The sequence below is a fragment of the Diuraphis noxia genome, unplaced genomic scaffold (genome assembly GCF_037042655.1).
Source record: "Diuraphis noxia isolate RWA-SAM2 unplaced genomic scaffold, SU_Dnox_SAM2 contig0004, whole genome shotgun sequence".
Lineage (NCBI taxonomy): Eukaryota > Metazoa > Arthropoda > Insecta > Hemiptera > Aphididae > Diuraphis > Diuraphis noxia.
The window spans coordinates 10,186,856-10,199,285 of record NW_028301714.1 but is presented as its reverse complement, the minus strand read 5'-3'; the positions used below and the strand labels follow the sequence as shown (position 1 = coordinate 10,199,285).

General features: G+C 32.8%; 1 protein-coding gene across 2 annotated transcripts in view; it reads left to right on the top strand.

Moving 5' to 3' along the window:
• Nucleotides 1-12,430, top strand: part of LOC107165714 (fibrillin-2-like) — a 45,809-nt gene that overhangs the window by 9,817 nt on the left and 23,562 nt on the right. For both annotated transcript variants that reach the window (XM_089225716.1, XM_089225715.1), the window contains 16 exons: nt 387-469; nt 1,581-2,186; nt 2,746-2,841; nt 4,328-4,522; nt 5,188-5,442; nt 5,606-5,761; nt 6,762-6,950; nt 7,083-7,205; nt 7,312-7,434; nt 8,074-8,325; nt 8,524-8,649; nt 8,745-8,960; nt 9,036-9,235; nt 11,754-11,934; nt 12,000-12,172; nt 12,233-12,368. In XM_089225716.1, coding sequence (XP_089081842.1) covers nt 387-469; nt 1,581-2,186; nt 2,746-2,841; nt 4,328-4,522; nt 5,188-5,442; nt 5,606-5,761; nt 6,762-6,950; nt 7,083-7,205; nt 7,312-7,434; nt 8,074-8,325; nt 8,524-8,649; nt 8,745-8,960; nt 9,036-9,235; nt 11,754-11,934; nt 12,000-12,172; nt 12,233-12,368 — 3,110 coding nt within the window. The remainder of the gene's footprint in view (nt 1-386; nt 470-1,580; nt 2,187-2,745; nt 2,842-4,327; nt 4,523-5,187; nt 5,443-5,605; nt 5,762-6,761; nt 6,951-7,082; nt 7,206-7,311; nt 7,435-8,073; nt 8,326-8,523; nt 8,650-8,744; nt 8,961-9,035; nt 9,236-11,753; nt 11,935-11,999; nt 12,173-12,232; nt 12,369-12,430) is intronic.

Sequence of the window (12,430 nt, the reverse complement as noted above, 5' to 3'; positions counted from 1 at the left end):
TACTGAATACAATATAATTATAAGGTAATAATATATAGCCAAATTATCTACCCTTTTAAGCTGAGCCTGCTGTGGGTTAGGGACTTACAATCTAATTAGGTATGCCTATTATGACTAATTTAAATTACATGACTAATTAATACATATGATTTGTAAATTTGATTATTTAAAGTAGACTCGGTACTATCAAATTATATAGATAGCTCGTAGGTGTTATAATATTATTTCATGTATAATATTGCTAGTGGTTATTAGTAAAACTATAGTTTAAAATTATCTTTAATAAGTCAATACTGAAGTGCCGTAGATTCGGGATATAAATAGCTTGTAATATACCCCGCAGATCATACGTTAATGGGTTTCCTAATTTTTATATTTTTTTGCAGTCCAAACGTATGTCGGTCGCGGTTCAGAAATTACTGTTGTCCTGGCTGGTCATTGAAACACGCAACAGGGCTTTGTATTGTCCGTGAGTATATATTGTGGTTTATTATTATTATGTGTTAATATGTGTACACTGTTTTATTAATTACTGTTAAGTGCTTTTTTAATAAACATAAACTGCTGAGGTCATAATATTTTATAGCATATTGTTTCGTTAATAGAATTATAATGATAAATGATCATTCACATCGTTCTGTTAATACCTGAAAAAATAATACATAATAATATACAATAGTTATATCAAATAATATAAACTATTAAATTTTTTCAAACCATTTACAAGCGTATGTTGTATTTTTAACGAATGTTATCAAAGCATATAACAATGTTTCCGTTGTTTTATCTCAAATATTGCTGAATGCTAATGTAATATTTTGTATTATATAACGAGTCTCAGCGGCGCCGAAATTTATGTTATGTTAGGGTCAGGTCACGGCCTAATCATTTTATGAAAAAAGATGACGAAAAAAAAATATGTATATATATATAATATAAAAATTACAAAATATTTTAAAGAGTGATTACCTTTAATAATTTTTCTATTTTTATTTTTATTTTACAAGTAATAAACAATTTGTCATCTGTATCAATTAAACTAGTCATAATAGGAATATGAAATAAAAGTTAACAGGTTTTGTTGAAAGAAGCCACCCACTGATAACATAATAATATATGATTTTTGTTTTTGGGAAAAATTAGTTCAACTGTACTATTATATTTGAAAAATAAATAAATAGTAGCTGATAGTGAAAGTTTTAAGTTTTATGAAACTATGCGTCTATACACAAAGATAATATTTCTTAATAATGGCTTAACACAAAATATGAAATGGATAAGTAGTATTATAATGTTCATATATTAATATTGATTATTACTGTAATTTCTAAATTATCGTAGTCCTTATTTCTTATTAACAAATTATTGTAGATGTAGATTAATATCCTTAATACATCCTTAAAAGTTTGAAAATATTATATTTGAATACACCTACTTAAAAATTTAAAATTCAATAACAAAAGCATAATCAAACAAAAGGGGGAAAAGAGTAAGCATGGATTGTGATTAATAATATAGTTAAATGCATTCATCGTGTATAATATAAGTCACTGATTCAAATTTGTTCGTTTCGTTTCCAGCCGTGTGCAATAGGCCCTGCAATGGCGGTCGGTGTATCAAGCCTAACATGTGCCTCTGCGACGAAGGATCCGTCAGGTCAGCGTGTTTGCCTGACGACCTCAGAGATGCTTACAACAAGGATGACGAGCAGTTGCGACTGTCTCAGTCATCTGTGCCGGACCGATACGGAAAACCACCTCCGACCGGAGGGAACAACATTGGTAATTCCGGCGGAAGTAATGGCAGCAGTGGAAATAACAGCGGGACTAACGGTAGTAGAGGCATATCGAGTATCAGTAGCGATAGTACCAGCAGAGACGATAGTGTTAGCCGAAGCTATAGTGCTAGCAGGGGTGATAGTACTAGCAGGGGTGATGGTGCTAGCAGGGGTGATGGAGCTAGCAGGGGTGATAATGCGAGCAGAAGCGATACTCCTAGTAGAGACGTTGAAAATGTCAGCAGCATTAGCAGTACATCTAGTAGCAGAGTTACAACTACGACTACCGCAAATTCTCTGGTAGTGGCGTCACGAAGTTCTTGCAAGTATCCGTGTTTGAACGGTGGCACTTGTCAGGGATCGGTCTGCGCGTGTCGACAGGGTTACACCGGCGAAAACTGCGGTGACCGTAAGTGTGCGCCTTATTGCATACATATATAATATATTAGACCACCTTTAAATAACTCCATTATAAGTAGTATTACAAGCGACTTAAACACGAAATTGTGAGCCTATAATTTAACATGAGGAACGGAAATCGGTTTTAACAAAACCGCTTAATTCCGGTGACCTAACCGAAACCAGAGCAAGAACAATAAAACAGCAAGATATCGAATGTTAAGACTGAGATTGAAACATATTAAGATTATTTGAACGGTAACCAAAACCGAAACCGTTTTTTAATACAGTGGTTACCGTGTTTTTTTATATCAAACGATTAATGATTCTTATAGTAAGAGAAAAAGTTATGTATAGTCGGCACTCAGCAATAAAGTATAAAATCAAACAAAAAGGTGTAGTAATACGTAGCTAATATATATATATATATATAAACTGTATAATGATTGGTTAACCAAAACCTTTAGTTAATAACCGATTTTAAAATCTGCAAAATTTGTTTTACTTCTTGTCCCTGTGTAATATATATTCTCTAATCTTTTCACTGATTTTTGTTTTTCTGTTTTCAGCGATTTGTCGGGACGGATGCTTAAACGGCGGCCGTTGTATCGGCCCCGACCGGTGTGCTTGTGTGTATGGTTACGCTGGGCGCAGATGCGAAGCCGGTAGGTAAATTTTTGTCAATACAATCTGCGAGAAACAAACGCGCACGTACCCCGCCTGCCAAATGGCTTCTGGATAATAATTACGACTTATTGTGACTATTTTAACCGGTCGCTTATTACTCTTAGCTTTACGAAACGTTTCCCTGGACTTTTTCCAAATAAGCGATTCAAGCGTGTAAAATGTATAATAGTAAAACCTGAGTTATAAAGGTAAACCAGTAAACCACAAACGTATAATTGAACGAAGAACTGTTTCAATGGAAACGATGTTTTAACGAAAATAGAATATTGTGAACCCATACGGCTATAGGTACATAATATAATAAGACGAAATCTCCTTAAGAATATTATAATTGAGAGTATAAAATGATAGTCAATAGTAAGGATTAGTTATAGAATAAAAATGTCAGTACATAATTTAGTTTTTTAATCTGACCACGAGAAACATGTACAATTTTTGTTCAACAGAATCAATAGTATCAAATATACTTTGATATTAGTAAAAAACTGAAAACTGATCCATAATCAATTTTGAAGTTTATAATTTAATCTGTAAAAAAATAGGAGTTTTTTCTTAATTTTTGTTCGTTATAAAGTGTATTAATATTCACACGAAATCAGTAGTATAAATATGTTGCCGATTCGATTCAAAAATTCTAAATGACTATACACATTAATGATGAGTTTCGACTACATTGGATACATTGGATATTTTGTTTAATACTGATTCTGTTTGAATTTGTAATATTAAAATAAATATTAGGTAGTATGTTTTGTATAAAACTGACTGTCATAATAATATACTCGTACTTATATTGTGTCAATATTAAAACCATGTTTCAATCTACGAGACTCAGAACATACGAATAAATCTATATTATAAATCAAAATTAAAACAAGTATAATATTATAACATGTATTAATGTTTCGTATACTATATGATATCGTAGCCGTAAACATAGTGTAGTGCGATGTTAAGATAATAAACAAAAGAACATAAAAACAGTGACTAACGAGTTCCATAATTTGGAAGAACTATAATATTTATCTTGCGCGCAATCGTCTTGCCGTTTGTTAGGTCAAAAATGAATTACGTACGCAAACAAGTTCCGATGCATAATAATGTATAAAGAACAGAAAAAACACTCACCGATAGACAGTGTTTAGTGCACAATACTACATTTCTTTTACAGTGTAAATAGAAATAATATACCAGCTACGTATTTGCATTTTGTAGACTCTATAATTTGTGAATTTAGACTTTGATTGAGAGTAATTTAATTTTCATATTTTATACGAAAATCACTCCGATATCACAATATTTTGATATGATCATTGTGCAGTTTAGATGTACCTACTTATTTTGTCGGTTTCTACAATGTACATCATATTAAATTTGTTTTGTTGTACATAGATAATATTATAAAACATCTATACAGTTTTCGTGCACAATCGATATTTATTTTACCATCGTTATCGTTTTTAGATTACCGAATCGGCCCTTGTTACACCAGGGTGATCAACGATATGTGTCAAGGACAACTTGAGGGTGTTGTTTGCACCAAACAGTTATGTTGTGCAACAATAGGCCTGGCTTGGGGACACCCATGTGAACAGTGTTCATTGAGCTACGATTGCGATATAGGTTTTCTCAAGAACTTGCATTCGAACCAATGCATAGGTAAGTGATTTATATATTTTAAAAAAACAATTCGATGCTCGTTAAGATAAGTTTTAAATATTTACAATATGTTCTCCTGTCTTACTGTTACATTATCTTCTTAATATATTACAAACAATATTTGGACGATGATCAACTGTATGTCATTTACTTGGATTTGGGACAAAATTGTAATAAAGTAACTTGATTGATGTTCACTGAAAGTGTAAATGTTTTCATGAAAATAATAAAACGTATTTTTTTTTTTTATGTGGCGTCATTATAATATAACATGTACATGTTATAATAAATCAAAGCTACATACGATTTTTAAATAGGTACCTAAAAATGTATACATTAATGATGGCCAGTTTAAACATTTTTTTTTTGTTTAGAGTCATTCATTAAAAATTAATAAAACAAATTAAATATAAGGTACAAATAATTATATCATACTCTTTTACTCTTTTCAAAAATAATTCGTTTTTAAGTGCACTACATATTATCAAATCGAGATATACCTATAACTAGTATGTGCAAAGTTCAAATTATTTATAAGAGCGTTTATATTATGTTATATACATATAATAATTGACAGGTTTCTGGTCAAATATAATTACTTAGAACGGAACATAATATTTTTGAGTACTCACAGAGTATGGTTTTTATTCTCGATTTATTTTCAGACATTGACGAGTGTGAGGCAATTCCTGGAATTTGTAAAGGTGGAGCGTGTGTAAATAGTGTGGGTTCCTTCAAGTGCGTGTGTCCTGAAGGTAGAGTGCATAATCAAGTAACAAACGTTTGCGACGACGAAAACGAATGCAAAAGAGGCGATCCGAGCATTTGTCAAGACGGTTATTGTGTAAATACCGACAGTTCGTATTATTGTATTTGTAAACAAGGATTCGTGCCTACCGCTGACCGAAAAGGATGCATAGGTAAGCTTACGGGGGTTTTTTTTTCCCCGGTGGTCATATTTATGGCCTTACGGGTTAATCAAATCTTAATAATATTGTGGAAGGATGACTGAAAAAAAAACCGATAAATATTGAGTTATTTGTCAATTTTGTTGATTGTTTTGTATTACATTTCTTCGTATAGACACTCAACAAGGCCAGTGTTATACGAGACTTGTGTCGAGTCAAGACTGTTCGGATCCGTTGCCCATGAAACTCTCTAAGAAAGACTGTTGCTGCGGTAAAGACATGGGAAAGGGCTGGGGAAATAGTTGTGAACATTGTCCGCTACAAGGAATGGGTAAACTTAACAATATTATATCGGTTAACGTGACGTTTATGTCAAAATAATACATACTTTATTGTTAAAACTTTTTACTAATACCTATCTTGGACTTAATATTATACTTTATAAAGTTTGATGATTTACCGAGTATAATGCGTATTATATTATTATATTTCATCGATCAGAAATTTTCTGGATACTGCATGTTCATTAAAAACTAGGGTTATACGATGTGCATAATATTCTATATTATGTATGCCAATATTTAAAAAAAACTTTTAAACATTTTATTTTTAAATTCAATTTTAAAATATTAATAAAAATAAATGAACACACTTTTAACTTATCGATATTCTTTTGTTGTTTTTATAATTTATTTAATCATAATTATATGGGTATTTTTTATTGTTGTTTAATGCGTAGGTCCGGCATGATGTTAACGAATTAAATTCACAGTATTCTATTTTAAGCAATTACATTTAAAAGTTGGTTTTAAAACTGTTTTTGTATCGCGGACTACAATTTGTTGTATTTCATTCTCGATTAGTTATATATAATAAAAGAGACGTCTCGTTTAGAGTAACTATTAAGAATAGCTATGTGATTTTATGGCTTATTGTAACGAATTATTGATACGAGATAAAGTTCACAAACGACATTATTGTTATTCGGTTATGAATTCTAAACCTTATATTGCAGTAAACGCAGTTTCGATCATAGTATTACTCACACACGTTTTATGTCGATTTGTGATTAAAATTCGATTTCTTGAGTTTCAACTTAAATGCATAAAATATGATATAGCTAATAAAATAATAATGACCATATGCGCCTCGAGGGAGCAAAGACCTTTAATTTCGATATCAATAAGAGATATGCACCTATAGCCATTAGCGCGCATTAGTCAATACACATTACACACGTATTATTGTTAATTTGATCATCAAATCTATAAAGTATATTTCTCATGATAATGGATGGTAGCTTACGTCACAAACTGTATAATGAATTTCAGCTGAATACGTAAAACTCTGTCTCGGTGGCAAAGTCAATCAAACGGTGCTGAACTTGGTGGACGAGTGCGGTTTAAGACCAGAGATTTGCGGGACCGGGGGCAAATGTATCGATACGGTCGACGGGTATGCATGCGAGTGTTTTGCGGGGTTCACAAAGAGCAGACACGAGGAGTCGCAAGTGTGTGAAGGCTAGTCATCTTATGTGTAAATAATACGCTTGTGCCTGCACAGACACGCATGTCATCAGAGATCGTCTTAAATTTTCAACCGAATTTTCGTTTGTTTTTTTTTTTTTTTTTTGTTTCATTTCCACGCCACAGACATCAACGAATGCGCTCAACAAGGAATCTGCAACAACGGGCAGTGTAACAATACTCCGGGAAGTTTTTTATGCTCTTGTCCGCCAGGCTACGATTTGGCCTCGGACGGAAAACGTTGTATAGGTATGAATTCCAGAGTAAATCAGATCTACTGTCGTGGTCAGATCTTAAACGCTGACCGGTGTTTAACTTCTTTTTTTCACGCTAATCGATAAATATTCGTTTTTAGATCACAACGAATGTGAGAAGAACGGCATGTGCGCGAACGGAAAGTGTTTGAATGTACAGGGGTCTTTCCAATGCCGCTGCAAGTCGGGATTCGTCATGTCACAAACCGGCCACTCGTGCATAGGTAATACGTCTTATTTTTATTTATCTATTTATTATTAAAAACGGAAAGTATACCAACGTACAAATTTAATTTTTAATACAAAAATTAATGTGACAAATTATAATTGGTATTATTATTATTTTTTTATTTGATTGAAATAAACCTTCAACAATTTATAGAATATTAGCCTGTTATTGTTTTATAAAAAAATTACGTTTTACAACGTTCGTCTTCTCTGCTGAGAAACACAATAGCACCTTTATACTAATAATATAGATAAAATTGTGTAATTTTGCTGTATGGTCTATATGGTATCATTGCATAATATGGTTGCTGGTTAGGTAATGATTACATGAACTAGGCATTGAAATAATTTTTTCCTCTTATAAGGAATCTTCATAATTTTCTAAATACCTACGTTTCCATTAAAACATATACCTAAAAATAATATTGCAATCGTTTAAATACCATAGATGCCTAGATGCCTAGATCACCGTGCAATAATGTTTGTAATATTGTCTAAAAATGAAATTGCGCAGCGTTTAGCCTTTTAGGTTTTAAAGTCATTATATACCGTTGTTTCTATTTATGTGGCAATTATTAATATATTAGAAATTAATCGCTATCGAATTATTAAGCGATTGTTTATTTCATTTCCAGACATTGACGAGTGTTATGAAAACCCAAAAATTTGCCTCAATGGCAAGTGTCAAAACACCCCTGGTTCCTACATATGTGAGTGCCAGCCAGGATATACGGTTTCACCGGACGGAACGTTTTGCACGGACATAAACGAGTGTGAAAAAAAACCGGGTCTTTGTAGAAATGGAAAATGTGCAAACACTGAAGGATCGTACAAATGTGTCTGCGACTCCGGCTACAAATTATCACCAGACCGACAAAACTGCATAGGTATAATAATAATAATAATAATAATAACTGTACCCAGAAATTCTAGATCTATGATGCACCTATATATACTTATATATAACACAACACGTTATTTCAGTGAAAAAAATCCGAATCCTTTAGACAGGCGTGCTGCCTTGTATACAATCACAAATTAATAATTCCAAATTGGTTATATTTGTTTGTTCGTCTATATTTCAGATATCGATGAGTGTTCAAATACTAGCGGTCCTTGTCAAAATGGCAAGTGCATAAATACGGCTGGGAGTTACCGTTGCGAGTGTCAAGACGGCTTTTACTTGGGACTCGACGGTCGTACATGTCTGGGTATGTGTTCGACGATGACGGCGACAAATCATCTATATGCCCTAACCGTTAAGCGTCTTCGTGGTTGATGGTTCATAATTATATTTTATGTTTAGATACGCTCCGCGATCTTTGTTATGCCAACTTTCAACAGGGTTCGTGTCTGCAACCCCTAACCACCCCCATGACGAAATCCAGTTGTTGCTGTTCGTACGGCGTGCTGGGGCAGACACCAGGATGGGGTTCGCAGTGCTCTAAATGCCCTTCACCCGATAGCTTAGAATTCAAAATGCTCTGCCCTCAGGGTTCAGGGATGACATACAACGGTGATGGTTTGTATTTTCCGCATTTTGAGATTTTGAGGCATCCTGAGATTACACGACTGTACTTATAACAATTTTTGTCAGATATAAACGAGTGCGCTCAAAATCCAGCAGTATGTTCCAACGGTGCTTGTGAAAACACGATAGGCAACTATCGTTGTATATGCAATTCCGGTTACGAAGTGGACGACACGGGTAAGACTTGTAAGGATATTAACGAGTGTGACATGGATGACACAATATGTAATGGCGGCCAGTGCCGCAACACACCAGGAAGTTTTCAGGTATACCCATATAATATAATATGTTACCGTCAATTATATAAATTAGGTAATAACATAAATGCTTAACCAATATAATGAACTCCTAACATTATCTATAAGACAATATCATCAATACATATTTAAATTAACTGAAAACATAGGCAAATAAAAAATTTTGTTAATACATTTACTACTATGACTAGAAAATTACCGTCTAATATTGATATACAGTGTTGATAATTTGTAAAGTAAAACATTTAGATTGGGTTGAAAATTTAATAATATGAGATAAATATTATACATAATATTATATAAATAAAATAAATTGAATCATTTATTTTCACAATTTGATCTAATGTGCACTTTGAAGAAAAGTTGGTTAGGTACTATACTAAAAACATGATATGATGGTATAGTAGCTTTGCGTAAATACAAATATTATAATTTAATTAATTTTTATAACAAATAAGTTTTCTTGGTTTTATAAATCGAGTATTTTTACTGTTACTATATATATATATATGTGTTACGGGCAAAGTAGAAAGTCGGGCATTGTGCACAATGACCGGGCACTGTGCACAATGTCCGATTTTCAAGGGCAAATTTGGAATAAGTTAACGTTGCCCGGGCATTGTATACAGTGCCCAATTCGATTTGGGCACAGTAGATTAAATATTGAATATTATATAAAAAATTAAAAATAAATAAAGTTGCACAGCTTTAATATTTAATTAATTTATTATTAAATTACAGTTATTACCTATTTATTTGCTTTATTTATTACCACATACACCACTATTATGACACTTTGAGTTTCAAAGACGACCAGAACTTTTACATTTACACCGGTTGGTCTTACACAATGTATTGCAAGTACCTACACCTATCGTACCCTTGGCCACCCAAATTAGAAGATTTTCTTGCCACTCTTCTTAATGAAATTTGTACTGGTGGTACATCATCAGCCTGGATAAACACCTCTTTATATATTGTGAATTGGTTCCGACTGTAGAGTTGATGTAGTCTGCCCTCGTTTGTTCCAATTTCATATAAATTATCTTTTACTATAAAAATCAGGAATTTTTATTTTAACATTTTCTCCTTCTTTTCCTGGAAAAAAACGTTCTTCAGATAAATTCTTTATTTTTTAGCTTGTATTTTAAGATTTTCAGCAGCATTCGATCGATTAATTGATTCTATTCTAAATTGTATTTGATCGTTTTCATCTTCATCAGAAAAAAGTTGTTTGCACTGTCTTTATCACTTCATAACTTTTTTTCACTTTTTTCGTGTTTCTCGTTTATGTTTTCGATATTAATTCCACTGCCTAAAGCTTTTTCTAAACCTTCCTCTGATTTTAAAGTAGAAATTAAATCGGTTGGAATTTGCGTTGATTTTAGGCCAACTTTAGCATGTGTTTCGAACATAGCTTCGTATGGCGAACGTTTTGTACCATGATGAAAACTCCGATTCTTCATAAATTGAACAAATTTAAGACCTTTGCTCCACTTTCTACCTCCATGTCCCACAGATGTATGTGTTTCATTAAGAAGTTGAAACAATTGTTCGTTGTAAACATAATACATAATTAAATTACCTTCGGATACTGGAACTACTAACTTTTCAATCCCTGATATATTTACAACATCGTATTTTTTAATTAATTTGTAATCATCTGCAGTCTTTTTTGTGGTTTTAGTTTTCACATTATTCACTTTTAAAATTAATTCACCGTATTTTACTTTATTTAAAAATACAGCATTTGCATTTTTGTTTAATAGTAAATTGTTAAACTTCTCATTAAACTTTTTTTCCATTTTATGTTAGAAAATAGTACACAAATACTTAGAAAATAGTTAAAAACGTTGACTAAAAGAAAAAATAACACTACACGCAACTGCACTACCTACACTACAATGTCAGACTACGTGACGTCGCCGTCGTGACAATAATCATTAGAAAATATCGAATAGGAATTTAACGATTCGATTATGAAATATTATCTACAATACTGTGTGATCACTTTATCATTTAGATTACGGTTCGGTTCGTACTATCGCAGCTGTCGCGTTGTCGTGTACGTATAAAATATATAATTATAGTTTTGTAGTGATATTATTACGTATAAATGCAATTTGATATAAAAGTGTGCAGCGCACTGTATAATTCACTTTGTCCACTTGAATCTGGGCAGAGTACACTTTGCCGGGGTAATCTAGTACAATGCCCGGTCAATCTATGCCAAATTTGAGTATTAAAATGATCATTCTTACATTGGCCAAAATGTTCGGGAATTATGCACAGTGCCCGGGCATCGTTATAAAATTCCCGGATTTTCTACTTTGCCCGTAACATATATATATTACACAGATTTATCCGATAGACATCTTTTACTTAATAGGTACCCGATGTACAACCATCAACTTATTAGGTGTGTCTTTGCCGGTAACATTTAAATTAATTTAACTTATCACCAACATGGTCATGACCTATCAAATAAAATGATGTACTATATGCACATCTGGTTATTTTATTTCAGTGTACATGTCCCGTGGGGACCGTATTGAACTCTGAAAGTCAAGCGTGTCAGGATGTAGATGAGTGCGACGAACTCGGTCTTAACGCGTGTGTATCAGGTCAATGTATAAACACGGTTGGTTCTTTTGAGTGTGAATGTCCACCTGGCACCATTTTGGATAGTACCGGTCGAGTTTGTTTAGGTATTATCAAACAAATGAAAAATACAATTAGGATAAAATGATATTATTATTTTTACATTGTTAAGATAATCGTCGGGGTTCGTGTTGGACCCGTATGACTGGAGGCAGATGTGAGAACAACCTCATGCAACTGACTTTGAAATCTGATTGCTGTTGTTCGATTGGGCTGGCTTGGGGTAGTCCATGTGAACCATGTAAGCCAGAAGACTGTGGTGGTGATTGCAATAAAGGATATGTGGTAATGTACTTTAGTTATTCTATTTTTTATTGACTTATATTATAAAATTACGTTTTTTAGTCTGTAGGCAAAATATGTCGTGATATAAACGAATGCGAACTTAGCCCAGGGATTTGTAGAGGTGGTGGTACATGCGTTAACACAGAAGGATCATTTACTTGTGTGTGTCCTCCTGGTTTGACATTAGACACTACTGGTAAGGGAGATCAAATTATTAACACTTAAAAAAATGTATTTATATGTATAATTTAACAGTTT